Raw genomic sequence first — 26,817 nt, 5'->3', positions numbered from 1 at the left:
TTCCACACAAATGGAAACATTTAGATGTCTTATGTCCATACCACATTTCTGTTTTTCTTTGAGCCTCGGAGGCTGATCGAGAGGGCTCAGGTCTCGTTCTACCAGTTCTTGATGCACTCAGGGATACGCGAGTGGTCGGCATGGCAACAGAGGAGTCAGGTGCACTGGCACGTGTGCGATATTGATATATGTACAGACAATGATGCATATTTAAAAAGCAGATGGTCGAGTCTAATTTGCTGCATACAGAGAAATCCTAATCACGCAGGAACAGTCTCCAGCCCCACGGTGTAAAATCTGCTCGTTAAACGCAGTCTTACGTAAAGCTGGCGAAAGTGTCTGCGCAGATTGTGCGCAACAATTTGCGCCAAAACTCTCCATATCGACGAGGGGCGTTTAAATGCGCTCGTGAGGAGGGGGGCGTGTGGGGGTGAGAGGGGTCTCGCGTGGGGGAGGGGAACCTCTGAGCATCACTCTTGTGAGTGTGTGTGGATGGCGTGGGCTTCTCCTCTCCGTCTCCAAACCGCGCAGCAGCAGCAGCACCACCACCATCATCGTCACCACTCGGCTCACAGCGACAGCCTCGTACGCATCACCATCCTCATCCTCCTCCTTCTCATTCTTCATCACCACCATCTCCAAGCTGAAGAGGGACCCTGGCATCGAAGGATTTAAGGTGAGGTGAAATTAATTAGCTGTTAGTGGCTGATGGCGCTGATTTCCCCCCTCTCCCTCTTCTTTTCTTTCTTTCTTTCTTTCTTTTTATGTTTGCATTAAAACATGAAGAGTGGGGGGCGATGGGTGTGTTTGCTTCACACGGCAATTAGGATCGATTTTGTGAATCGAGACTTGGCCCTATAATCTAATCCAAGTCGTGACAAGCCGATGGCAGTGTGATTTCTAAGAATGGGGGCATATGTCAGGACGCAAGCGAAGAGACAATCGGCTGGTTTCTGTAACAGATTTATAGTTATAATCCATCCGCATTTGTAGGGCTGTACAAATTGGCCCTTTTGGCGACAAGGCCCTTTTTACGGCTTATTATAAATGAAGACATTTACGACCGCACCGAAGGCTTAAATTTGGCCATGTTTAATCGGAGGCATGTATCCACATTGTGAAATATACAAATCGTGAAACCAGGACAGCACAGTACAGATCTGACAGGCTGACACTGTTGGGAACAGGGCCGTGAGAGGAGAATATCAGGGCTGCAGGAGCGATTTTGGGGATCTCTTTTGGCTGTCGTTGAAGCCATGTTATCAGGTGTCCAGAATTATCACCACAAAGGAGGCTGGCTGAAATCTCCCTTTAACAACCCTGCAGGAGATGCTGATGACTATCTACCCTGCGTGGTTTTGCAATGAAGTGATAAACAGCTGCTGACTGATTGCTCACTGGTTTTGGAATGAGGGAATTAAAATAAATAAATAAATAATAAAGAGCTTTAGAGAGCAGTAAGCAATACAAAGACATCCTCCTCATCCTCAGGCCTTCCTCTTCCCTCCAGTGACAGGCCTGTGTGTTGCAGGCTGTGTGAGCTGTAGAGAGGCTGTCAAGTTGACAACAGTGAGGAAATGAGAGACGAAAGTGGCCTCGAAGCTTTTGTTTGCGTCAGACAAGTCTTTGCATTGACTCTTTGGTTTCTTAATGGAAAAAACACAGAAAGAAGTACCTGTTGCATCTATCTATCTATCTATCTATCTATCTATCTATCTATCTATCTATCTATCTATCTATCTATCTATCTATCTATCTATCTATCTATCTATCTATCTATCTATACAGACTTTATCTACACAGACTGTTAGTTTTTCAGGGGTCTCATCTATAATCCTCAGAACCTTACTATTTTATAAGTGTCCCCTTGTGTGAAGTTAATGTGGATTAGCAAATCTTTTTAAATCTTCCCGTAGGGATCTCAGTTAGTTCTTTGCTCTCTCTATCTCTCGGCAGGCATTAGACCCGAGGCAATATTAATGCTATCGGTGACAGTGTTGCATTTTCCTTCTATCAGGAGTCTGTGAAATGATGTGATTATAAAGAGGTATTGATGATGCTCAGTGTCCCGAGAAAAGGTCAAACCAAGTAGAAACATCTGCGCAGGTCCAGCACGGTTGCAAAAAAGCCTCATAATAAAGTGAAGCATTTTTGTGATTTTGTTGCTTGATTTCAGTATGTTGGTCATACTGACATACAGGCACGCATGCTTGTTTTTAAAGTGCATAGAGATTACGGGCTGTGAATGCACCCATCCAGGATATTATTAGGTTAGAGTCCTACAGTTTAGCCTGGCTGACCAGGCCTGGTAGGGTTTCTTTGATCAGTGCCAGTAAATCTGTTCGTCATGCTGACAGTGATGGATCTGCTGCCTTCTGACGGGAAATTATCTTCTGAATGAAATTTAGAATAAACAAATCAACAGTGTGTGATTATAACATCCAGGACAGATGCTACAGATGCTGGCATAAACATAAATGTTTTTTTCTTTGTTTTCCCACTAATTAATGGTAATCTTGAGCTGATTTGCTTATCAAGGTTAAAGCTCCATTAACAGCTTTCCTTTTGCCACCTACTACGATTTCTGACTCTGTCCTTGGTGATAAGCAGCGACGACTGAATGCCATAGATGAAAATAGCTCAGAGCATTCACAGACTGTATACGAAAGATACGCATTCTGGTCTGAAAAGTGAAGACTTGAACCTGCATGCTTTCTAGTGGCCAGCAGGGGGCGAATCTCATTACAAAAAGAATCCAAAATTGCATTTAAGTTTGTTTACTGAACTTTCGCTCTCAGTTAACGTTTTCCTAATAAGTCTCAGTCTCTAACTCAATATCTTGCTAAATCCAACATGGTGTACTTTTTCTAAAATGTTTTCCACATTACAGTCAAAATGAACAATAATCCACTAAATGCTTTAAGGTGGACCTAACTTTAAATTTTTAACCCGCAGTGAATTTTGAATCAGTCAATCAAGAGTAAAGAAGCTACTGCCTTGTCACAAAAGTGTCATCACAGCAGGTAGCGCAGCATGTTTGGTTTTGACATTTTTAATGCTTGATGCCCTTCCTAATGCCAGTATTGAACCTGTGACCTTTCACTTGCCAAGCAAATGTGTAAAACATTACACAACCACCACTGATGACGTACCTCACAAATAAATTCAGAAGCATAAAAGCAGCTGTTCCTCAACAGTTCATACAATATCATTGAAGCCTTGAGTTAAAGGTAAAAGTCTTCACTCGTGTTGGTGTTACTAATATATTATTATAATAATGTCGGTCCAGGATCAACACTGCAGCTGACCAATCACGTGGCTTGAGCATTCAGTTAGCATTAACTAAGAAATTAGTATTAACTAAGATGTTAGCATTAGCTAAGAAATTAGCTAATGCTAATAAAAACTATTACCAAGAAACCAAAAGGAGTGACCTAAATTTGGCAATAGCAAATATAGCTTTCTAATATATTTACTATCTACTGTATAAACTAATGACAAAAACACTTAAGATGCTTAACAACTGCTTCAGAAGAGAGTTTTATATAAACAAGAACGCTTTTAATATAGCTAACGTGTCAACTGCAACATTGATCCTAAACCAACTTTAATATGATGATGCAGGAAAAATATCAACACGAGGTGATCCAATACACCCACATCTTGACTGTTTGGTTTACATCACCTGTGCTGGACTGCAAAAGCAACAATATATATTTTTTATGTGTAAATGTCCATAAACCTATGCACCTGACTGCACAAGTGAAGAAGATGTTCAAAATGCTCGGTTCATTGCTTTACAGCGAGACGTCATTACTCAAGTAATTTAAACCCCCTGGTTTTGCTTCTGGTTCTGATTATTTGTGTGAACGCAATCATTTAAGAATTATTATTATTATTGCTATTATTATAAAACAGTTATATACAGCTTGGTAAATCGTTTGCATTCATTTGCAGTAACTTGCAAAGATTTACAGAGATTTTTTAAATTAAATAAAAGCTGTTACTCTTTGCTGTAAGAGTTTTACGCTTTTATATGCGTCATACAATTTGGGTTTTTGTAGCTGACGCACATGTAAACTATGCCTAAAACCAAAAATCTACCATTGCCATAGTTTAATGATATTTATATTTCACTGGTTTAGTTCAGAAGTATTAAAATAAATGTAAATGTACCAGTATTTGATGAAGTACATGATGTGTACTGTACAGCTGACAAACACTTACTGCTCCGTGAGGCCCGTTATTACCTGTCAGACCTCGTTTTGGGAGAAAGTGACATCACACTGATGTCTCATCACCGTCTGTCCGTGCTTTCGCTGCGCCATAAATTAAAAGTGACAAGTGGTTTTATTGCACAGTGACCCCGCCTGTAGCGTCTCCCTGCAGAAGCATACGGACCACCTGAACCGAACCTTTAAAATTGTTCTTTAAACAGCACATTTTCCAAAAAGCGACGTGACACTGCGGCAAAGAATAAAATAGATATCAGTTTTATAGCTTCTTTTTCCTCAATTTCAAGCTTGGTCTGTTTTATCACACGGCTTCCTTCCAACCTGCATGTTTTCCTTTTTTTTTCAAATAAAGAACATTTAGAGATTATATGATTTCAGGTTTTTTCTACAATAGTGTCAGATCCATTTGAGCCATAGTCACACAGAGCAGCTCTTCAGCATACGATGAGGCACTCAGGGCATTTGTGCACCAAGAACAATCAATTAGATTCACTGTTTTCAAGGCCTGATGTTTAACCCTGTAATTATTGCTCAGGCCTGTCTGTGACTCAGCAGAGGACGCACACTGAGTGAATATGGAGAGGCAACAGGTGTAGTCTGGATGGGCACCATTACAGGCTGGTTAGATGGTTTAAGTGGATAAAAGAAAAGAGAAGCAGTTTAAAGATAAAAACATGACGGGCAGAGATGGATTATGAAACTCAGATGTAAAAAACAACGTTGCATCAACAGCAGTTTTTCATTACAGTTTGTGGAAACATTCAAAACTGTTAAAATGAAAAAGGTTTAAAGGTTGTGATTGTGACAATTTATTAAGTGCAATACTAAATCAAATAAAAATGAAAGAATTATTATAATTCTGATACTTTGATCTTGTTTAATGTTTCACGCTGCCTCTTCCGCTTTAACCCTAGACTATAGAAAAACTTGCAGTTTCTGAAGCTGTGAGATGAGTTTTTGCCATCATCGTCTTGGTGATGAAATGTGATGAGAATGGGATGGGTCTGACTGCGAAACTGCAAGCTCATTGGCTATATATTAGGTATATATTAGGTACAACTTGCTAGCACTTGGTCTGTTTTTTACTTCAAATCTGCCTTAATTCCTCAGAGCCTTTTTTGTCCGTATTGACGTGACAGCAACACACAGTTGATGCAGATTTGTAGGCGCACATTATGCTGAGAATCTCCTGTTCAACCACATCCCAAAAGTGCTCTGCTGGATTGAGATCTCGTGACTGTGGAGGCCATTTGAGTACAGTGAACTCACTGAGGTGATTTGAGCTCTGTGACAGGGTGTGCCACTGTGTACCCATCAAGAGATGGGTACACTGTGGTCATAAAGGGATAGACCTGGTCAGCAACAATCCTCAGGTTGGCTATGGTATTTAAACAAAGCCCAGTTGGCAAAAAATGTGCCATGAACCATTACATCACCAGTAGCCTGAACCATTAATGCAAGGCAGAATGGAGCCATGTTTTTGTGTTATTTATTCCAAATTCTAACTCTACCATTTAAATGTTGCTGCAGAAATCCAGACTCTGAAACTACAATTCACACAGGCTCATTCAAAGTTTCCCGGTCTAACTTTGAATGAGCCTGTGTGAATTGTAGTTTCAATGTGCTGGTCTTAGCTGACAGCAGTGGCACCCAGTGTGGTCTTCTACTGCTGTAGGTCATAAGCTTAAAGGTTTGAAGTGTGATTGGTACGAGTGGTTATTCGAGTTATTGTTGCCTTCCTATCAGCTTGAAGCAGTCTGGCCATTCTACTCTGATCGCTCACGTCAGCAAGGCAGTTTCACCTGTTATCTTTTTGAGACCATCATCAGTAAACCCTAGAGATGGTTGTGTGAGAAAATCCCAGCAGGTCAGCTGATTTTTAAATACTCAGAACAGCCCGTCTGTCGCCAGCAACCATGCCATATTCAGAGGCACTTAAATCACCTTTCTTCCTCAATCTGATGCTCAGTTTGAACTTTAGCAGGCCATCTTGTCTTGATTTGATTTCACCATCTTGATTTGAATTGCCGCAGGTGTACCTAAAAAGTCTAACGAGGGTCAAGCGACACATTTAACTTCTGTCGGGCCTCTCTAAAACGTTCATGTTACTGGACTGGACCCTGTTAGAATTTAATGTTGAGCTGAGTGAGCCAGTCTCTCTAGAGTTTTTGTAGCATCTTTGAATTCATTACACGTCATTTTTTGTTTCTTTGTTGTCACTTAAGCAGACTTGGCTCTGGGTCTCCAGGAAACATAAATAAATGCATTGAAAGTACCCGATGAGTCCCTTGCTAACAAAAGCATCTTTCCATTAAAGATGCTTTGTTACCAAGCCTGACTTGTTATTTTAACCAATGTAAATTCTCGCTTTTGTTGCAGACAGCTTCAACCTGTAACCAGTCAAGCAAATTGGGAGTCAGCTCTTTAAATCTCTGAGGTGTCCTGATCAAACTGAAGCCACAGCACTTTCAGGTGGCCTCTCAAGCTAAACCTTTGCCCTGTTGTGCGTCTTCTGTACTTCTTTAACATGGAGGACGGCTACCAAAACCGGACTGCCTTCATAAAAGGAGCCAAAGACATTGCCAAAGAAGTCAAGCGGCAAGCCTCAAAGAAGGTGGGCCGCTCAGTTGATCGAATGAGCGATGAGTACAGCAAGCGCTCCTACAGCCGCTTTGAAGAGGACGATGACGATGACTACCCCATGCAGGGAAGTCAGGATGGAGGCTACTACCGTGGAGACAGCCAGGCAGCGAACGACGATGAGGGTGGCCACAGTGACTCCACAGAGGGTCATGATGAGGATGACGAGATCTATGAGGGAGAGTACCAAGGAATTCCCAGGGCTGATTCAGGAAAAGGTAGCCTTGCTGGGGGTCCAGGATCGGTGGGAGCCGGAGCTCAGCAGTTCAGAGATATCGGCGTGTCCGAGGCTGAGAGGAGGAAGGACCAAGAGGAGCTGGCCCAACAGTACGAGACCATTTTGCAAGAATGTGGCCACGGGAAGTTCCAGTGGAGCCTGTACTTTGTCCTGGGCCTCGCACTCATGGCTGATGGCGTGGAGATCTTTGTGGTCGGGTTTGTGCTCCCCAGCGCTGAGAAGGATATGTGTCTGTCTGAACCCAACAAAAGCATGCTAGGTAAGACTCCGCTCCTTCTGTTGCACATGTTCAGCAGGTTTATTATCAGTTTTATAAATGACAGTGCTGTCAATAATCTACACATTAGTCCCCGTCAACAAACCTTGGCTGTGTATCCAAGGCTTGATACAACTCATTCCTCTGTGGCATGATCTTTACTTCTCAGCCAAGAACTATTTAAAAACCTAAATGAGTCACACTGTTGCTCTTGGCGACATGTTCTTTCAAACCCACATGCAGCATACTTGAAATACTCACCAGAGCGTGAGATGTGTATCAACTCTGGGGAAAAATCTTTTTTTGTTTGTTTGTTTGTTTTTTAAAATGACTGGGTCTTCATTTTTTTAAGGACAAACATTTACACACACAAGTGATACAGTAACAGGTTCCTGCCAATGGTTTCATGCCACCAGACTGATTTAGATAATGTTGGGTAATGATGCAAAAAAGAAACACAGCAATGCAGCAGCAAAGAAGCGAGAGAGAGGCAGAGCGCTCGGTGGATGCAGCAACGTCTATGTTAAACACTTCATAAAAAACGTTTTGTTTTATGTTTTAGTTTTTAATAAATAATCCAAAGAATAGTTTTAACAACAATGAGCTCTTCAAAGATACAGTGAGTGACTGAAACTAGCCTCTTTAACATACACTGCACCACTCCAAAGAAGTTGGGATGCTGTTTGAAATGTAAATGAAAACTGAATGCAATAATTTGCAAATCTCATAAACTCACATTTTATTCACAACAGAGCTGAGAAAACATTGAACATTAGGAAAATGAGGAGCCCACTTGGTTGATTTTTGGAAGTAGAACGTCCCGTTTTTGTCTCAGATGGGGTTCTAGCTGCTCAGCAGTCGTGGGTCGTCTTTGTCGCATTTTTTCTTTCCCGATCCACCAAATGTTTGGTGTTGGGGAAAGGTCTGGACTTTATGGTAGGTCACTTTAGCACACAGACTCTTCTACTATGAATCAATGCTGTTGTAATAGATGCAGCGTGCTGTTTAAGATTATATTATGCTCTTTAGCCTGCAGAATAGAGGAATCCATGTTTTCATGTATTTTATTTCACTGTTTTCTACTTTGTTTCAGATTATTTTAAATTATTTTTGGCCCAAAGTTGATGGCAGAGTCTTTGGGTCATGTTCACGTATGGCTTCTTCTTTACACAACAGTTTTAATCTGCATTTGTGGATGGCACAGTGAACTGTGTTCACAGACAATGATTCCTGAACTCATGCATTGTTTCTGCCTGAGCACCTGAAGCATCCTGCATCATTTTCAGCCTCTAAATCGTTTGATATATTTGGTACTATACATGATGAGGTATTTAAATTCTTAGCAATTTTACATTTAGGAACAATCTTCTGAACCTGAGAAACTCTGCCTCTTGTCTTAAACCCAATCATGTTACTGACCGGCAGCCAATTATCCTAACTAGCTATTCTGTTTTTATCTTCATTTTATACCGCATCCAACCTTTTGGGGAGTTGGGGTCGTGTATGAAAGATGGTCATACGCACCATGACATCACCCACTGGGTTGGTCAGTTTAAAGCGTGGTGTTTAGCATCATAACTGCCACTATCTTGATTCTTTGGAGCTCAAATGACCATATTTGGATGGTCTTTTAGAACAATTACCCACTAGAGTCATATAATTTTAAAGATAAATGCATTAAAATGGCCCCAAAGGCATCATCAGCACAAACATGGTTAAGAGGTTTTCAGTCTCTCAGATTACAGTCATGAAACAGTGGTTAAATCTTTTATCAGGAAGTCTACGGGGATTAACACGCTTTTACAGCCAGCTTTACACTTGCACTTCCATGTTTTCTTCTTTTCCCAGCCTTTCCTTCAGAAGGGAAACAAAAGAAATGTCCATGTTTATCATCAAACTATCAATCTGATTTGGGATATAGCAGAGTTATCATGAGCCAGCAAGTCTTTGTAATCTGACAATTGAATTTCCTTTGCTCTCTCTGCAGGTCTTATTGTATATTTTGGGATGATGGTTGGCGCTTTCCTATGGGGAGCTCTGGCTGACCGGATAGGCCGTCGGCAGTCTCTTCTCATCTCTCTCTCTATCAACAGTATCTTCTCCTTCTTCTCCTCCTTTGTCCAGGGTTACAGCACCTTTCTGTTTTGCCGCCTCCTCTCGGGTGTTGGGTAATTAAAATAATTATAATAATAAAAATACTTCTGTTTTTTCTGCCCGTGCCATTTAGTTGACTTTAAAAAAAAAATCATCATTTCATTTATTAAGGGGAAATAATCTGCCCAAACCTACCCGGCCCATCTTTGTTAAATGATGAATTCAAAGTCTCTCGTCTACACAGTCCTCATTTATAAAGTGCTTCACAAACCCAAACATTACAAGCTAACAGCAGTTGCTGCTAAAGAGGCAGACAGGGAAAGTGGACAGCAAATCCGTGGTTTAAAAATTAAACTCCTTGTTGCAGACAGGAGCAGCTCAAAAGTGTTCCCTTTAAACAGAGTTTTAGATTTAGTCCCCTTCTTCCCACTGAGTTATCGGTTCTGTCACTAGCTAGCTAACATAAACTAAGTCTATTAGCCACAACCAAGCAACCACGGTACACATGTTCTCAAAACTTAAACTTTAGGCACTTATTTCCTTAATGCAGCTTCACAGACAGAGTTACAGCTATGTCAGTTTTTGAGAGCAGGAAAAAAACATTGCAAAACACCTGTCTGATATAAGCGACAGGTTCGGTTTTAGAGGGTTAACCCGAACCTGTCTGACAAAGTATAGTTCAAAGATCTCAAAAAGGGACACATCATGCGATACAATCTAAAGGGGCGATTGTGGCTCAAGAGTTGGCAGTTCGTCTTGTGATCGGAAGGTTGCCGGTTCGAGCCCTGGCTCGGACAGTCTCGGTCGTTGTGTCCTTGGGCAAGACACTTCACCTACTGGTGATGGCCAGAGGGGCCGATGGCGCGATATAGCAGCCTCGCTTCTGTCAGTCTGCCCCAGGGCAGCTGTGGCTACAACTGTAGCTTGCCTCGCCAGTGTGTGAGAGTGATTGAATACTGGAATTGTAAAGCGCTTTGAGGGTCTCGAAAAGCGCTATATAAATTCAATCCATTATTATTATTAAAGAAACAGCTTAGAAGCAAAGTCACTGACATCTATCAGCCTAGAGCAATTTCTAAGGCTTTGGGACTCCAGTAAAACATGGTGATAGCCATTACAACAAATGGAGAAAACTTGCCCAGGTGAGGAAAATTGGCCTATCAAGAGCACATCGATGACTCATCCAGGAGGTCCCAGAATAACATATGCAGACCTGCAAGCCTCACTCACCTCAGTTAGGTTTGGAGATCATGATTTAACGACAAGAAAGAGACTGGGCAAAAATGGTATCTATGGGAGCATCTCCAAGGAACTGTACAAGCTGAACTTTTTGGAAGGTTTGAGTCCCATTACAGCTGACATAAAACTAAAACAGCATTTCATAAAAAGAACATCATACCAACTGTCAAACACGGTGGTGATAGTGTGATGATCTGGGGCTGCTTTGTTGCTTCAGGGCAACTTACGGAACCATGAATTTTTCTCTCTACCAGAAAATCCTGAAGGAGAATGTCCGGCTATAACTTTGTACCTGAAGCTCAAGCATCAACGACCTGAAACATACCAGCAAGTCCACCTCTGATGGGCTAAAAAATAAATGAATAAGAGCTGGACAAAATTCTTCCACAGTGATGTGAAAGTGCCATCCTTGCTACCATGGATGGCACAAGCAGTTCTTAGGTTTAGGGGGTAATTACTTTTTCACTGCACGGTGTGCCATAACTCCAGTATTAGTCCCTTCCCTTTTGAAAGTTTTAATTTTTATCTGGCTGCACAAATGTAATTTTAACAGTGAAATCGCACAAGCACAAAATGATTTTGATAATTCATTTAGTTTTTACAACGTGTAGCAAAGTGTTCAAACAAAGTTTCTCAAGTTTAGTGAACTGGCAAATTGAAAGCCTGACATCGTTTCAATTTGGGCTCAAACCAGTCGCTTTCCCGCTGAGCTCCTGTGAGTTTGTTTTGCACCACGGTGATGATAATCACACAAGCACAGAGACATGTAATGCACTGGTTTTGTTAAAGCTTTAGTGGCTAAATGAAACAGCAATTGCTGCACATTCAAGGTTGGAGAGAACCACGAGTTGAAAAGTTTTGCAAACAGTTGCTCTACTTTTAAAAACAATAACATAAGTATGTTGCTTGGCTCTTGATATGATACAGAAGAAAGAGCCTACCTATTCAAACACACATATACATATAAAAAATAGTATCACTGATATAACACTTCACCTCTAGGTTCAGTTGTTTCCTGAATTTTTGCAGAATTGGTGGTTCGATTCCCATCGTCTTCTCGTACTACTCTGAATTTCTGTCCCAAGAGAAGCGTGGCGAGCACCTCAGCTGGCTCTGCATGTTCTGGATGATTGGAGGAATATACGCATCTGCTATGGCCTGGGCTATAATCCCACATTATGGTGAGTACAGTGATCAGAGTAAAGAAAACAGATAGTAATGGATCCTTACTTTCTCTGCCCAGGCTGACTGATCATCATCAAATGCCTATGAGATACAAATAAAGCTCTCTTAATATTATATTACAATCTCTTTATTTTACAATTATTATTATGCATGTACGTATGAACAATCCCACCAAGATGTTAATATTTTTGGAGATTTGTCAGTCAGTTGAAAAGCTCGAGGGTAAAACGTAAGCTGACACTTGTTTGCTAGAAAATGATCTGCCCAGAAACCGTGCACTGAGGGTGACCTCTGACCTCTAATTTCTGTTTGAGAACATGCTTCATAGTGAGTTTTAAAAACATGTTATTTTCACCGCACTGAAAGTTAACTATTCGGAAATGTGTGCTCACTTCTTTGTGTTGGCTTGCTTTTTCCTTTCAGGATGGAGTTTCCAGATGGGCTCGGCGTATCAGTTCCATAGCTGGCGTGTGTTTGTGCTGGTGTGCGCTTTTCCATCAGTTGCAGCCATCGCTGCCCTTAACGCCATGCCAGAGAGCCCACGCTTCTACTTAGAGGTTAGCAGATGTGCTTGTTTAAACAGTTAAGTGTTTGTCTTACAGTAATAGCTGCTAATATTTTTCTCATTATTAATTCCATGCAATCTTTAACAGAATGGCAAACATGACGAAGGCTGGATGGTTCTGAAGCAAGTTCACGACACAAACATGCGAGCAAAGGGACACCCAGAGAGGGTGTTTTCTGTAAGTATCAGTGAGAAAACAGCAATGTAAATCTCTCAGAGAGCTCACAGCAGAGGGAAGTGTGGGAGAGGGAGAACAGACGGGGTCTCTGGTCAGATACCCATTGGCTGCCTGGGGTTACGCCCCTAGTTTGGAGTAAACTGAACAAAAAGACACACTGACTTTGGATCAGAGCCGATGACTTGTGCAAAAGAAACTTGCTGCTATGTGATGCAGTGAAAACCACAGAGAGTATATAAAGGATTGATGTAACCACTATGACATCACCCACTGGTTTGTGGCCTCAAATTTAACCGGTGCAGAAGATGTATTAACACAGGTTTGTCAGAGGTTTGTCACATGACATCATGCACACATTGCTCAAGAGTTGCCTGCCATGTTGGATGTGATACACCCTCTGGTTGCTATGGAGATGTGAAATACCCAGCTGGTCAGCAGTGGCTCCTGGAGGTTGCTACCTCTTGCTGGGTGAAATCAGTTTAAATGAAGATGCTGCACCAAACACCTCTCAGTAATTGCCTTGGTAACAGGTTGTTTTCCTGTAGCTTTTCATGTTTGTCTGCAAATACTTGCAGACTACTAGCTTAGCTGTAGTACAACTTGATAACGAGTAATGCAGAAAGGACATCGAGAAGGGCTACAGCCAACAAGTTTTATGAGGTGCTTCTTTTACTCTTTTACTCTTCATTTCTGGCTTGTGTTGCACATTCCTCAGTTTAACTGCAGATGGGTCATTAGGACATTAGGACAGGATGTAGATAAGTTCAAAGTATTTTATGTATCAAGCTGTAAATGTAAAGTTGGCCATTTCTGAAATGTGGATTTAAGGCAGTGGTTCCCAAAGTGGGAAAATTAGAGGTGTTGGGATTGCCGCTTGGTCCAAAAATGATCACTTCGGTTTTGTTCTCATTGAAGTTAAGGAAATTAGAGGCCATCCAGGATTTAACTTCACCGAGACACTGAAGTAAGGATTCTAATGAGACAGGACTGTTTCCCTTCAGTTGAAGATAGATCTGAGTATCATCGGCATATGAATGAAAACAAATGTTATATTTTCTAAAAATTAGACCTAGAGGCAGCATATAAATGGAGAACAATATTGGCCCCAGTATAGATCCCTGGGGAACACCACAAGTAAGGGGAGCTGAGGAAGAGATAAAATCGCCAAAGCTCACAGAGAAAGTCCTGTCAGACAGGTATGACCTGAACCACTCTAATGGGGTGCCCTTTACGCCACAATGCTCCAACCGTGTGATTAAGATGCTATGGTCAACAGTATCGAAGGCAGCGGTCAGATCTAAAAGCAGAAGCACAGCTGAGTCACCTGAGTCAGTGGCTAATAAAAGATCATTAAGAACTTTTAAAAGTGCAGTTTCTGTGCTATGAAGAGTTTTAAAACCAGACTGAAACCTCTCAAGAACATTGTGTCCATTTACAAAAGATTGTAGCTGAACAAACACAATCTTTTCCAAAATTTTCGACAGGAAGGGGAGCTTTGAAATAGGCCTGAAGTTAGTGAGGACGGAGGAGTTAAGATTAGGTTTTTTAAGTACAGGCTGTACAACAGCATGTTTAAAACAGGCTGGCACAACACCTGAGCTAAGGCTGCTATTAAAAATAGCTAAAATGTCAGAACTGACAACCTTAAAAATCTTTTTTAGAAGATGTGTTGGAATAATGTCATTTGGACACGATGATGTCTTTGTGCCACTACAAACTTCCTCCACCTGATCAAGACACACAGGCTCAAACTGATCAAAAACAGCAGAGCAGGTGAATATTTTAGAAGGGTCATGTGAAGGCAGGGCGATCATAGATCGAAGCTGTTTTATCTTATTGATAAAAAACTGCAGGAACCTTTCACAGGTGTCTGAGGAACTATTAATACAAGAAGCTGGGGAAATATTCAGGGCAGAGTCAATAATTGAAAAAAGAACCTGAGAATTATTGGAGCTATTCTCAATAACATTAGAAAAAAACCTTGACTTTTCTGCTTTTACAATGTCCTGATACCTGTACAGACTGTCTCTCAACATGAGAAAGGACACCTGCAGCCCATCTTTTTTCCACTTACGTTCAGCCTTCCTGCACTCTCGTCTGGCTGAACGAGTGACCTTATTTATCCATGGGTCTGGTTGTGGTTTCGAGTTTATAGTTTTAAAAGGAGCGACCTCATCAAGGACAGTTTTGCATTTGTCATAAAAATTAACTGTCATTTCCTCGGTACCAAAGCCAAGGGGAGATCTTAAAACTTTTTTAAAAGCAATAGAAAATTGTTCTGTTGTAGATGGGTTAAAAACACGACAATGACGTGTTGAAATAAGAGGTGTAAAATGGCGGAGAGATAAAAGTATATCAAACACAACAGGACAGTGATCAGAAAAAACAGCATCACATATTTCCATGTTTAGGACCGGTAACCCTAAAGACAGCACAAGATCCAACGTATGACCCTGTTTCTGGGTTGGCCCCGACACAAATTGAGAAAGACTAAAGGAGTCTATCAAACTTAAAAAGTCTCTGGCCAGTGTTTAGCATGTTGTTAAAGGGGGGCGCAGAGCCATTGGAGGGGGGTGGCGAGGTATGAATAAAATAAATAAATAAATAAAAGAATGCTTGGACACTGCTAGCATAATGGACAGGTTTTTTGACGGGGCTCCCACACAAACACAAAGCAGAGGATGAACCATCGCCAAATATGCTTGCAAACCAACTTCCTTCCAAGCTAAAGACTAGAAAATATGATGAAGCATATCTTGCCTTTGGCTTCACCTGCACAACGGCGGTGCAAAGGTAGGTATCCCCGAAAGAATTTGTTTCCCCTGCTTCTCGAGCACGCGCTGGGCTGTCCAAATCACGGACAAACAGTATCCCACATTCTTGATTTTTAGTTCACAAACACTTCTTATAATGAAATTTTGGCGATTTTAGCTCTTTATACAGTAAATTTACAGTGGGATACAAATAATAACAAACAAACAGTATCCCACAGTTGTTTATGTTTTTAAACCCATTTTGCACAGAGAGACATTTTTTTGAAAAATGTATTGATACCAGTGTTGAATATTTTTAAACAGTAAAATAAAAAACAACTATACGTAAAATAATTACACCATAAAGATAGTTTGTTTAGTGGTTTATTTTATTGTGGAGTGTGGAATAAACTGCAATCAAGTTTGAAAACAAAATATGGGTGTGTGTGGTTGGAGGGGGCGCGCGCTGGTCTAAGGGGAACTGGAGTGAGCCTCTAGTGGCTATTTGAGGAACTGCAGTATTTGGTTTCAGTTGATGCTTGATGGACAAAACTTTACTCTATTACAAATATTTTGAACTGCTTGTGAATCATCTTCGAGATAAGCTCCAATGATTTGCTTCTTTACTTCCTGTTGAGATAAAACCTATTAAAATCGACCCACAAATCATACAAATGTGTGATTTCCCACAATATTTATTTTGGTTAAACAAGTCATGAGAACAGGAACAGAATAAATACATTGTTGTAACAGCTCCCAGTCCATTTAAAGATGCTTTCCCCATTACAGAGATGTTCATCAGGCTTATGATTAACAATAAATGTTATTACAGTCAATATCTCTGTAATATCTGGTGGTGACTTTCAGAGCCTCTTTTTCAGAAAGTCTTTTGCAGTAGTTACATTATTTTTGAGCCAAAGTCATCTCTAATTTGACTTTTGCGACTTTGGTCCAAGGTCACCACAATCAAAACTGTGAAGCAGATGGACGAGCTGGTGGATGTTGGCACCGACACACCTGCTTGGCAGCGCTACAGACTGAAGATTATGAGCCTCTCCCAACAGGTGAGTAAAGTTAATTAAAAAATACAGTTTACATACATTTTGTCCAACCTGCAAATGTTGTTCTTCTACAGTGGTTGGGTTTTTTTTTTTGTGAGTAACCAGGAAATTTGGTATTTTGGATGTTGTGAACAAAAGCAATAACTAAAGGGCCAAGCTTTAACAGTGTGAAATAAAAAAGCCCCCTCCGGCACCCACCCAAGATCACAGCTTCCTCAAAATTACAGTTATTTTGAAGAGTGCTGAAGCTGAGGTGTTTTACAACTCAGGGCTGGATGAAAGCAATGTGCGTGCAAGCACAGGTGGAAGTAAATCCAAGTGTAGCTAAAATATTATGTCTTTTCCTTTAGTTTGTCTTTGATTTTTTTTTGAGTATATTAAAGGGATAATAAGCTACTTGCTTGAGCATTTATTGACCTGTCCGCCTGCAGAGTTTCTCTCAAATTTAAGTTCTGTAATAAAAACACTTGGCACACAAAGATTTTTTGAGGTATTGTGTGGATTTTTTGGCTTTGATGTGTTTAAACTTCAGCAGCATGTTGTTGCACTGGGCTTTTTTGCTCTGGGCAAAAAAATCCTTCACCAGGCTGTTTGCCTGATTTGAATTTGCACGCAGCCTACGTTCTCCTACACACACACACGCCTACACGCTGCTGCTTAATGCCCACTACAAGAAAAAGTTTGAACAATGAGAGAGTTGAAGCAGCGTTTTCTTGTTTCATGCGGAAGGCGCTGTCATGTCGCTTTCAGGTTTTTTGTTCATGAGCTCTGCTCTTGTGTTTCTCTGTGTTCACTTGTTGCAGATACGGAATAACATCCTTGCCTGCTTCAGACCAGAATATAAGCGGACGACCTTCATGCTCATGGCTGTTTGGTTTTCTATGTCGTTCAGGTAATCTAAAACAAAAAAACCCTCCTTGCTGTTTGCTGTGTCTCGCGCTCCGTTTGGGGCTTATTTAATCTCTCTTGACTCCCACAACTTTCCAGCTACTACGGTCTAACTGTGTGGTTTCCGGACATGATCAAGTACATCCAGAAGCAGGAATATGAATCGCGCACCAAGACCTTCACTAAGGAGCGAGTGGAGCACGTCACGTTTAACTTCACCTTGGAAAACCAAGTGCATCGCCAAGGATACTACTTCAACGACAAGTAATTTTTGTTTCAGGGCAATATTAATTACTTTAATGCCAAAGTAGAGAATATTGTTTTTTAAAATATGCAATAAAAAAAATGTTTCTGATCACAGATTCCTTAACCTGAAGATGAAGTCCATGGTTTTTGAAGACTCCGTGTTTGAAGAGTGCTACTTTGAGGACATCACATCCACGCACACCTTCTTTAGAAACTGCACCTTTATTGCCAGCTTGTTTTATAACACAGGTAAATATGACTCCTCGTGTGCAGGAGCACTTATGAACATAATAAACTTGCTTTCCATGGCTTTCCATAGGTACGTAGCAGATAAACGTCTTGCACTATATGGCCACATCTCTTAATCTGTGAATTCAGGTGTTTTTAGTCTTGTTGCCACCAGTGTGTAAAATCAAGCAAAGCAAAGTGGAAGCATTTAGGAAGTGGTATAAAGTTATAGTGTGGGGTCATCGAGCGCTGAGACACACAGTGCTTAAAAGTCATTAACATCAGCACCAAATCTGTTTACCAGGAGCTTCACGGCTTTGCTCACCATGGCTGGGCAGCCGCTGGAGGTGCAATGTGTTGGTGCCCTGTACTTTTGTCCATATTATATATCTACAGAAATATTCTTATTTACACAAAGCTTTATTTACATGAAACATTCAAAATTATATAGGTAAGTGAAAAATAACACACAATGCTTAATAAATCTATCTATCTATCTATCTATCTATCTATCTATCTATCTATCTATCTATCTATCTATCTATCTATCTATCTATCTATCTATCTATCTATCTATCTATCTATCTATCTATCTATCTATCTATCTATCCTCAAACAAATCCTCAAATGTTCATTTAGCTGATGGTTTCACCTGACAGATAAATTATGTGAGAAATGCTTGCATTTCATCTTAAAGTCAAAACAAAAGGCATGACACGGTGCGAGTGATCGGGCTGTCTATACAACAGCGCCCTGTCAGTAAGAATAAAACAGATGTAAGAATGTGCTGAATGGCTGATCAGAACCAGAAATCCCCCGTGTGCGGAGACCAAATCGTTTAAAAAGCAACTGAGCCACGTGTGGTTTGGATTTCCGATTGTGCTTTAAATCAGCACGTCACATTCAGACCTGGGAAACACATGTGAGAAACTAAAGAGAAACGGTTTCTCTGCTAGCATACTGCGGCTATCCGTCTCAAGCTGTGGCAGATTTATTCGGCTTCAGTTCTTCTGCAGTTTTTACGGCAGCTGTAGCTTTCTCCCCGATGAAGCCAGCAACGCATTCTTTTATGTTTGTGTCATTTGTGCATCTAAAGTTTTACGATCGTTCAGCACTTTTATTGCAGACTCCGTTTAATAAAACTGTTATTGGTTAGGAAGCCATTTCAGCGGTGTCATCGGGAAAATCAGACCTAGTCCCCTGTGTCCTCTACAGAAATGTCTCCTGACCTTTGCTGTCGTTTTTGTGACGATCGGAGATGCTGTCCTGGATGCTGCTTTCGTGTTTTGCCCCTATTAAAAACAGATGCTTGTGTGGTGGCTGCTGTAATGTTCTGGCTTCTTTTGCTAAGGGATTATTTAATCCCCTCCTTCCCAGTTTGAGGAAAACTGATCTTTTATTTGGTTTGGTTTGGGTCAGACATTCTTCGGGACGTGGCGTAAATCTTTTATATTTTTTATGCTCTAAACAAAAAGTTAAGGTTGTACCTTTTACTTAGCTTTTCTTCTTTAAATCAGAGGAGAAACATGCAGAGGAGTTTCTTTCAGCTGAGGAGAGCTTCTTTACCCAGTGGAAATCACAGATCCTCACAGGTGTTCACAAATTTATAAAATTATTTAATCATTCTCAAATTTTCCCCCTCCTTTTACGCCTGCAGATTTATTCAAATACAGACTCGTCAACTGCAAACTGGTCAACAGCACGTTTCTCCACAACAAGGAGGGCTGCATGCTCGACTTCAGCGACGACTTCAACAATGCCTACATGATCTACTTTGTCAACTTTCTCGGCACCCTGGCGGTGTTGCCTGGCAACATCGTCTCGGCTCTATTAATGGATAAAATTGGGCGGTTAAGGATGCTGGGTAGGTTAGTCTAATCTGGGTGGAGGATTCAGTTATGAGTGCAGAGGCGACTCGGTTTAATGTAACTACTGCTCCCTCTTTTTACACAGCCGGGTCCAGCGTCATATCATGTGTCAGCTGCTTCTTCCTGATGTTTGGAAACACCGAGTCGGGGATGATCGCCCTCTTATGTCTGTTTGGTGGCATCAGCATCGCCTCGTGGAACGCCCTGGATGTGATAACAGTGGAGCTCTACCCCTCGGATAAAAGGTAACACGAGAGCAGATGTTTCCACTACTGCTGAGCTTTCTGTTTTCTGATAAAGAGAGTAATACTGTGGCAGTGCAATATCTGTCATCTGGTTGCACTTTCACTCATTTTGTGTTGTTATAAATGCCGTCCAGAAGTGTAATTTCAGGGTTGTTATCCCTTAAGAATTTGAATTTTTATTTGTAGTTTCTTTTCTGGAGAGAGAAGGATCTTTATGGAGGTGGACTCGTTTCTGCTGAGTGATACCAGAATTTTTACCAACAAATCTGCTGTGGATGGCAAAAGTTTGAGACGCCACATCAGTGTTGTTTCTCAGTCATCCAGGTCACGCCTTGAGCCTTGAGAGCTTGAAAAAGAAGGCAGCTAGACTTCTTTACGTTTGCAAAGATGTTTCCCCTCCCATCCAAGAGGCTTCTTCCGTTCTAAGAAACAGTGCTGAGTCCAGGTCTTTGAAGGGGCTTGTCCTCTTTGGATACTGAGGGTTGTTGACCCACTGAACGTATGGGTCATCACATGAGCCAAGGTGTGAAAAAAGGTGTGGGTCATTACAATCATTGAGGATTTAAGGGTCAAAACACTCTTAACCCTCAAGGTGAGGTCACCCAAGGCAAAGTGTGAGTAAGGTTTGAGATCTATAAAGGCCACTTAAATCCCCCTTTAAGGACCTTTGGGAATCACTTTTAAAAGCACTCGCTCAAGTTGAATCTGAATTGGCTCTTTATTAAAAATATTGAATTGGCATATTTTTTATGAAGCGAAAAATAAATCAAACGTAGTAAAAAAAATGCAAATGCTTCTAAGACCACCATATTAACCCAAATACGCATTTCGGTCTTTAATAATATGTTTTCTTTTAACATCCATCCTCTGCCCTGGGTCCTGGTTGTGGATTTGGAGGTACCAGTTTTCATTCCTGCCGCTTCACATTTTGCTACAAACCGAGCCACTGCATGCTGGAGGCCACCCCATGATGAAGCCGGATAAACCACTTCATATGCAGGGATTGGAGAGATGATTCTGGGGCCGCAAAACTGGAAATCCTCATCTGCTTGGCTTCACTTAGAAATTATGTCAATAAAAGTTATTAGCAGAATCGGTGTTGGCCATTCCTCCTCTAGAAGCTCTTCATGTCATGTCCTGGTGGGATTCATATAAAAGTGCAGTTGTGTGTGAGAAAGAGGAAAGAAAATTTTTTTTTCACTTTGATTATCTTAAATATGGCCTTAATAGGTCAAATATGAAGCAGTGAGTAATAAATACTGTTAAAAACCCTCCTTACCGTGTGTGTGCGTGCTTGTCTGTGTGTCCCTCTCTTCTTGTCTCCAGGACCACAGCGTTTGGCTTCCTGAACGCCCTCTGTAAACTGGCGGCCGTGCTGGGGATCAGCATCTTCCAGTCATTTGTGGGCATCACCAAGGCCGTACCCATCCTATTTGCGGCCGGCGCCCTCGCCGCCGGCAGCTTCCTTGCCACAAAGTTGCCCGAAACGAGAGGCCAAGTGTTGCAGTAAAGCCGACGACCAGCAGAGGGCAGCAGAGTCCAGCTGGCGCGCGCGTTTAACAACTAACAACATCCCTGAGAGCTTCAGCTCTGCTGTCACATACCAACAAAAACAGACTGCCATCCCCATTGTAAGCCCAGAATCCTTTGAAATGTGGATTGCATCATTCAAAGAGGAGAACACACAGAGGTAGAAAAAGATGATGTTATATTTGTGATCACTTAATTTCTGCTGCTTTGTCAGGTATTCAAAATATTCAGAAAAAGAATCAGATATCTTATGGAAGAGCCACTCTTAGAGGGTGATAATGTGCTCCCACAGATGCTCAGTGACACAGAACGATCACATGATGAGAGGAAACTGATTTAAAAAAGCCATTTCTGAAGGAACGAGAATGATTTAGTCGGTGTATGTGGTGAGTTTTCCGTTTTTCTTTCTCGTCTGTCCTCGACCTCAGTGACTGGCGTACAGTGCCTCTGTTTAATGTGCTGTGACGTTACTGGAACAGTTCAGTTTACATTTGCATCCAGACTGTTGCTCATAGACTTGCTTGCAAAAGTTCTCAAAATGAATTTCAGGGTGAACATATTTTCTGTTAAAAAACAAAAAAACCCCTCCCATGACCCTCGATCACTGCCTCCTACTGAAGCCTGACCTGCTGTCCGCTGTTATTCTCTACCAAATATTGTTAAAACATTCCAGTGAGGCTGCTGTTACTCAGACACAGAGAGCCGAGGTGCTTTTTCTCTCCCTGAGTAATTCCAGTTCTCTGCTCAGAGCCTCGAAACGCAGGCAGGCGAAGACGCATTTCACAGGATTCTCTGTTGTAAATGGGAATAGTTTGATCCAGTTCCTCTGTGTTTGGTGTCAAAACTGATGTTTTCCCTCCGTGTCGTGTGGCAGTTTAATGATGTTCTCGAGGAACGTCTGTGGGACGGATTTTGGTCAAGTGCTAAACTGTGAGAGCAGATACTTGTGGTATTTGCCTAAATTAGTGGTGTGTGTATGTGTGTGTGTTTGCATGTTTTTGTTTGTACTCTGATTTATTCATTTACATCTCAGTGTTTCATGCAAATGACAGTGTCATTTGCGTCAGTGGGAATTTTACTTGTCCAGCAGCGGTTTGAATAAGCAGTGTGGCCACACATTATCAAGGTACCTTAGAGGTGTAACTATTGTAAAAACTAGCCTGAAATCTCCATGCAAACACCCACAGTGTCCTGCCACAAAAGCATCTTCCCAGTGCCCTTGCTAATGCCTGTAAAAGGTGTAATATTTAAGGCTTTAAGGCTTGTTCAGATAACTAATAAACAGCACAATGTTTGTGCTGTACTTTCGGCGGCTACCTTGTTTCCCACACCAGATGGATCTGCACGTTTGATCTGGCACAGATTTTACACCGGATGCTGAGGCTGGGCTTGTGTCTCCTCCGGGTCTCAAGGACAAGGACAGGAATCAACATTGTAGTAATAATTTCAGTTTTCTTTATTTTTTCTTCATGATCCCTTCAGGATAAAGCAATCAGGCCTGTGGTAAAATCAATTATATCTCCATTATTATTATCTTATCCATCCACTCTAAAGGAAAAGCAACATATGAACCAAAACCCTGACTTTTAAGAATTTAGATCCCTGTTGTCCTTATTGTACATGTAGTGTAGTTCACCTCCAATCCATATGAGAATTAGTCAGAACATAAGTTATCTGACTGAATGGGAAAGCTAATTCTTGAAGTCGAAACAACGAAAGGAGACTGATTTAGTTCTTTTGTTTGCTGTATTTTTTTGTTGGGGATCAAAACACGCAAACAAAGCAGTCTTCATTTACCCGAAAAAAACTGCATCATATTCATAAGCACAAATCAAATGGGAAAAGAAGCTGTTAAAAAAAAGTGAACAATTAGACAGTGTGGCAAGAGAAACAAGAATATAATTTTTTTTAAGGGCTCCTGTTCAGACATTCCTTCACTGCGTCCATTCCCGCTGGGAAAAGATGGAAATTTGTAACTCATTTTTATTTCTGTCATCTTTAAAGGTACGCAGGCTCTTAGTTTAAATGTAAAAACCTGCTGTGACCTCATCTCAAGAATCAGAATCACCCTTAAAGCGAAGCTGATTGTGTACACCTTCATTCTGTAAACATATGACAGTATTTTGTGTACTATTTGTGTGCTGACAATCAGTGAGAGAGTGTGACATTTTGACCGAAAAACGTCCTCTGGATTGTGTGTATGTGTGTGTTAGTGCTGTTATCAGCCCCCTCTATAGTAAACAAATACCCTTGTTCACTTCTGGTAGCTTAGCTTAGCATAAAGCCTGGACATGATGGGGAACAGCTACACTGCCTCTGCTGTTTCTCCTGTTAAACTAAGCTAAGCTAAGCTAAGCTAAGCTAACTGCCTGCCAGCTGTAGCTTCATATTCAGCATATAAAGACATGAGAACATTATCTTCTCACTAAAGAATGCAAATGATACCATCTCTAAAACCTATTTCTTTGAAATCTTTCTTCAAATCTACATGCTGAGGATCATACCTGAGGGGTGTACTACAAGGTCAGGGCGAGATTAGCAGATTAGCAAGCTACGTCATCAGTTTGTCATAATGATCTGATAACGTTTATGATTGGAGTAGGGGGGACACTCATAGGTATCATTTTGTGCAGAAGAAGAGCTGTACCCGTAAAACCGCCATTTTTATGTTTATGAGTGCACAAAGAGCATGAAGTGGAAAGCCCAGCTTACAGAGAAAGTTGATAACCTTCATCATGATACACATTATCTCCAGCTGGGGCTTAAGCCAAAGAAAGCCTGGCTATGTTTAACTTCCTTTGTAGTACACCCCTCCGTTGTTTGCTGTTTGTGTACAAAGATGTATGTGTTTAATGAACAGATTTGTCCCGTCTTGTTCCTGTTGGAAAGACTGTTTGGATGTATGTATGTGTGCCTGTGTGCGTCTGCTGACTAAATCGTCTGTCACATATTTTTCTACTTTTTTCTGTTGCGATTCTGTTTTCATCCCTGTGATGATTACAGCTCAGTTGGGGACCACGGAATATATTTACACTATGAAAAGAAAAGAAAAAAAGACCTATATATGCAGTGTAGAAATCAGTGTGTCGTTCTTCATAACAGACTCGGGTGCTCTTTTGCTGACACAGCCTTTGAAACAAGTCCCTTGAAAGGCAGCCAGAAATAACACACGGTCTGCTCCTCAGTTTTAGAAACACGCAGAAAAGGGAAAAAAAGAGAAAGGGATCGCATCTTAAATTCATAAAGACGGCTTCACCCCCTAAACCTTCTGTATTCAAACGACTGTGACGCATGTTCGTTATCGTATTGTCTGACTTTCTTGGACGTCCTGTATGCCAGCTGTTTTTGTCCAAAGCAAGAACTAGTGTTTTCATTGTCGTATGATGACATAGATTTGTTGCTTGCAGTGATTGTTCTTAATCAAAGTGGGGTGAAAACTGGTGAAACTCGAGTATGTGTTCTGAAAGTGAGTTAGTGGTGACTGTGCTCCTTGTTTACCTTGGACCCAGGTAACCTTTTTTGTTTTTATTATATATATGTGAATATACATGCTTGAATTTCTGAGGAGGTTGCTTGTGATCTTGAAGATAAGCTTTGGCTGGAAAGGGAAGGACACTTTCAATGTGAAGTGCATGAAAAGTGTAATTTGACATAAACTTGTTTGTTTATGTGAGTCTGTATTAAAAGGGGAGGTTTAAGTAATCAAGTCAAACTCAAAAGGACCACGGGTTTAAACTCATCAAAAGAGCGCCCTCTGTCAACTTGAAGCTCCTGTCCAAACTGTAAAAGTTTACGGATTAATGTTGCTACGTGTAGAATTTCATTCTATATACATATAAATATAAATAAATATATATATATATAGATATACATGTATAAACTATAAAAAGAGTTGCCGGTTTGAGTTTTATCCATGAAGGAAGGCAGTGATATTGGGTGCGGTCAAAATAAAGCAAACACCAGCCTGATAAGACTTCCCCTTAATGACGGCAGTCTTTTAAAAAGTGCGGGAGAAACACCTCCCGCATCTGCAGAGAACTGCAAGGATCCATCACTGTAGTTGGAGCGATGGCGTTTCTGTTTGCTTTCTTTAGTTTGACTCTGAGCTGTTTTATTATCTGATAAAAAGTTCTACTCTAAATGTGAGTTCAATTCAAGATTCAGTGTACTGTGTGTAGAAACTGTAGATGTTTGTATGTGCAAGTATGCAAATTGTGAAACAAAAAGATTACGGAAACAGTTCCAAAAAAAAGTTTGGTATGACACAAAACTCTATTATGTGTTGTCTTTGTGTTTTGTAAATGAAGACTGAACATCTTGGTAAATTCAGTATTTATTACTTCTGGATATTGAGAATATTTTAGTGATGCTGAAAAGGTGCTGTATTTATTTTATGTGAGAGTTGTCCATTATGCTGGGTTTTGCACTTTTGTGCTATTTATCCAGTTCTTTGAATAAAATCATAATGGAAATAAAACTTGAAGAAAGAAAACCAGTGTCCTGTACTCCATTTCACACCGTCAGATAATTTTCACTTCATTTAGACGTTTCTCTTTGTACTTTCAATGTACAGTACTGTGCTGAGTCTTGAGTCACCCCTTGCTTCTCTGTATTTTGCTGGAAAAGTGGGAAATGGGATTTATTGAAATGTGCAAACATGCATTTAAGTACAGTAAAAACAAGGGCAAAAACAGCATCATATTTGGTATGACCACCTTTATTCTTCACACAGCCTGAACTCTTAGATTAGCTTCCTTGTAATTTCTTTGAATGTCCTTTTAAAATCTTAAAGCTCTTCTTTGGATATTGGATGCCTTCTGTTCTCTGTCAAGATGATCCCACACTGCTTCTATAGTATTGAAATTCGGCCTCAGGGAGGCCAATCCATGAATGTGTTCCACTGTGCGTTTTTCTATCCAGGTATGGATAGTCACTGTCAATCAGACACTTTACAGATGACATAAATTCCATCAAATTTGACTAGATCTCCAAAACCTTTGACGGAAACCACGACAGAGCCATCACTGTGTTTTATAGATGGCTGTATACACACACTGTCATATACAGTGACGACCTCGGCACATATTGATTTAAACCTAAAGAATTTCCTCTTTCATTTCAGTTCTTGTGTAATGTGGCATACCCCAGCCTTTTCTCCCCATTTCCCTTCCTTAAGAATGGCTTCTTCACAGTCACCCTTCTATGGACACCATTTCTGACGAGGCTTCAGTGAACATAGATGGAGCAGCTCAAAGGCCAGATGCATCTCTAAGGCGTGTCTGGTATTAGACATGGTTTTCAGATATTGTTCATCTGTGGTTGATAGTTTTTAGACTTCCTACTTCTTCTTTTGTGGGGAACAAAAGAA

General features: G+C 40.9%; 1 protein-coding gene across 2 annotated transcripts; it reads left to right on the top strand.

Moving 5' to 3' along the window:
- The first annotated feature begins 479 nt into the window (after positions 1 to 479).
- On the top strand, positions 480 to 25,886 carry LOC135932979 (synaptic vesicle glycoprotein 2A-like). Of its 2 annotated transcripts, none has more exons than XM_065470791.1 (13): positions 480 to 676; positions 6,619 to 7,372; positions 9,357 to 9,537; positions 11,732 to 11,883; positions 12,311 to 12,444; positions 12,541 to 12,630; positions 16,340 to 16,447; positions 17,248 to 17,336; positions 17,432 to 17,596; positions 17,694 to 17,827; positions 19,464 to 19,670; positions 19,760 to 19,919; positions 21,246 to 25,886. In XM_065470791.1, exons 2-13 carry the CDS (start codon positions 6,763 to 6,765, stop codon positions 21,427 to 21,429), a joined length of 2,214 nt encoding a protein of 737 aa, XP_065326863.1. In that variant the 5' UTR covers positions 480 to 676; positions 6,619 to 6,762; the 3' UTR covers positions 21,430 to 25,886. The 2 variants fall into 2 exon arrangements, with proteins under 2 accessions (XP_065326863.1, XP_065326862.1); XM_065470790.1 differs by having other exon boundaries at positions 6,615 to 7,372.
- The last annotated feature ends 931 nt before the right edge of the window (positions 25,887 to 26,817 follow it).

The sequence above is a fragment of the Pelmatolapia mariae genome, linkage group LG22 (assembly GCF_036321145.2).
Source record: "Pelmatolapia mariae isolate MD_Pm_ZW linkage group LG22, Pm_UMD_F_2, whole genome shotgun sequence".
Taxonomy (NCBI): domain Eukaryota; kingdom Metazoa; phylum Chordata; class Actinopteri; order Cichliformes; family Cichlidae; genus Pelmatolapia; species Pelmatolapia mariae.
This window is presented reverse-complemented; position numbering and strand designations above follow the sequence as displayed.

What these genes read in the sequence shown, in the direction of transcription:
- LOC135932979 (XM_065470791.1), top strand. Translation starts at nt 6,763, where the DNA reads ATGGAGGACGGCTACCAAAACCGGACTGCCTTCATAAAAGGAGCCAAA. An exon ending in CGCCTCCTCTCGGGTGTTGG is followed by an intron (nt 9,538 to 11,731) that starts GTAATTAAAATA and finishes GAATTTTTGCAG; the next exon opens with AATTGGTGGTTCGATTCCCA. An exon ending in GGCTATAATCCCACATTATG is followed by an intron (nt 11,884 to 12,310) that starts GTGAGTACAGTG and finishes TTTTCCTTTCAG; the next exon opens with GATGGAGTTTCCAGATGGGC.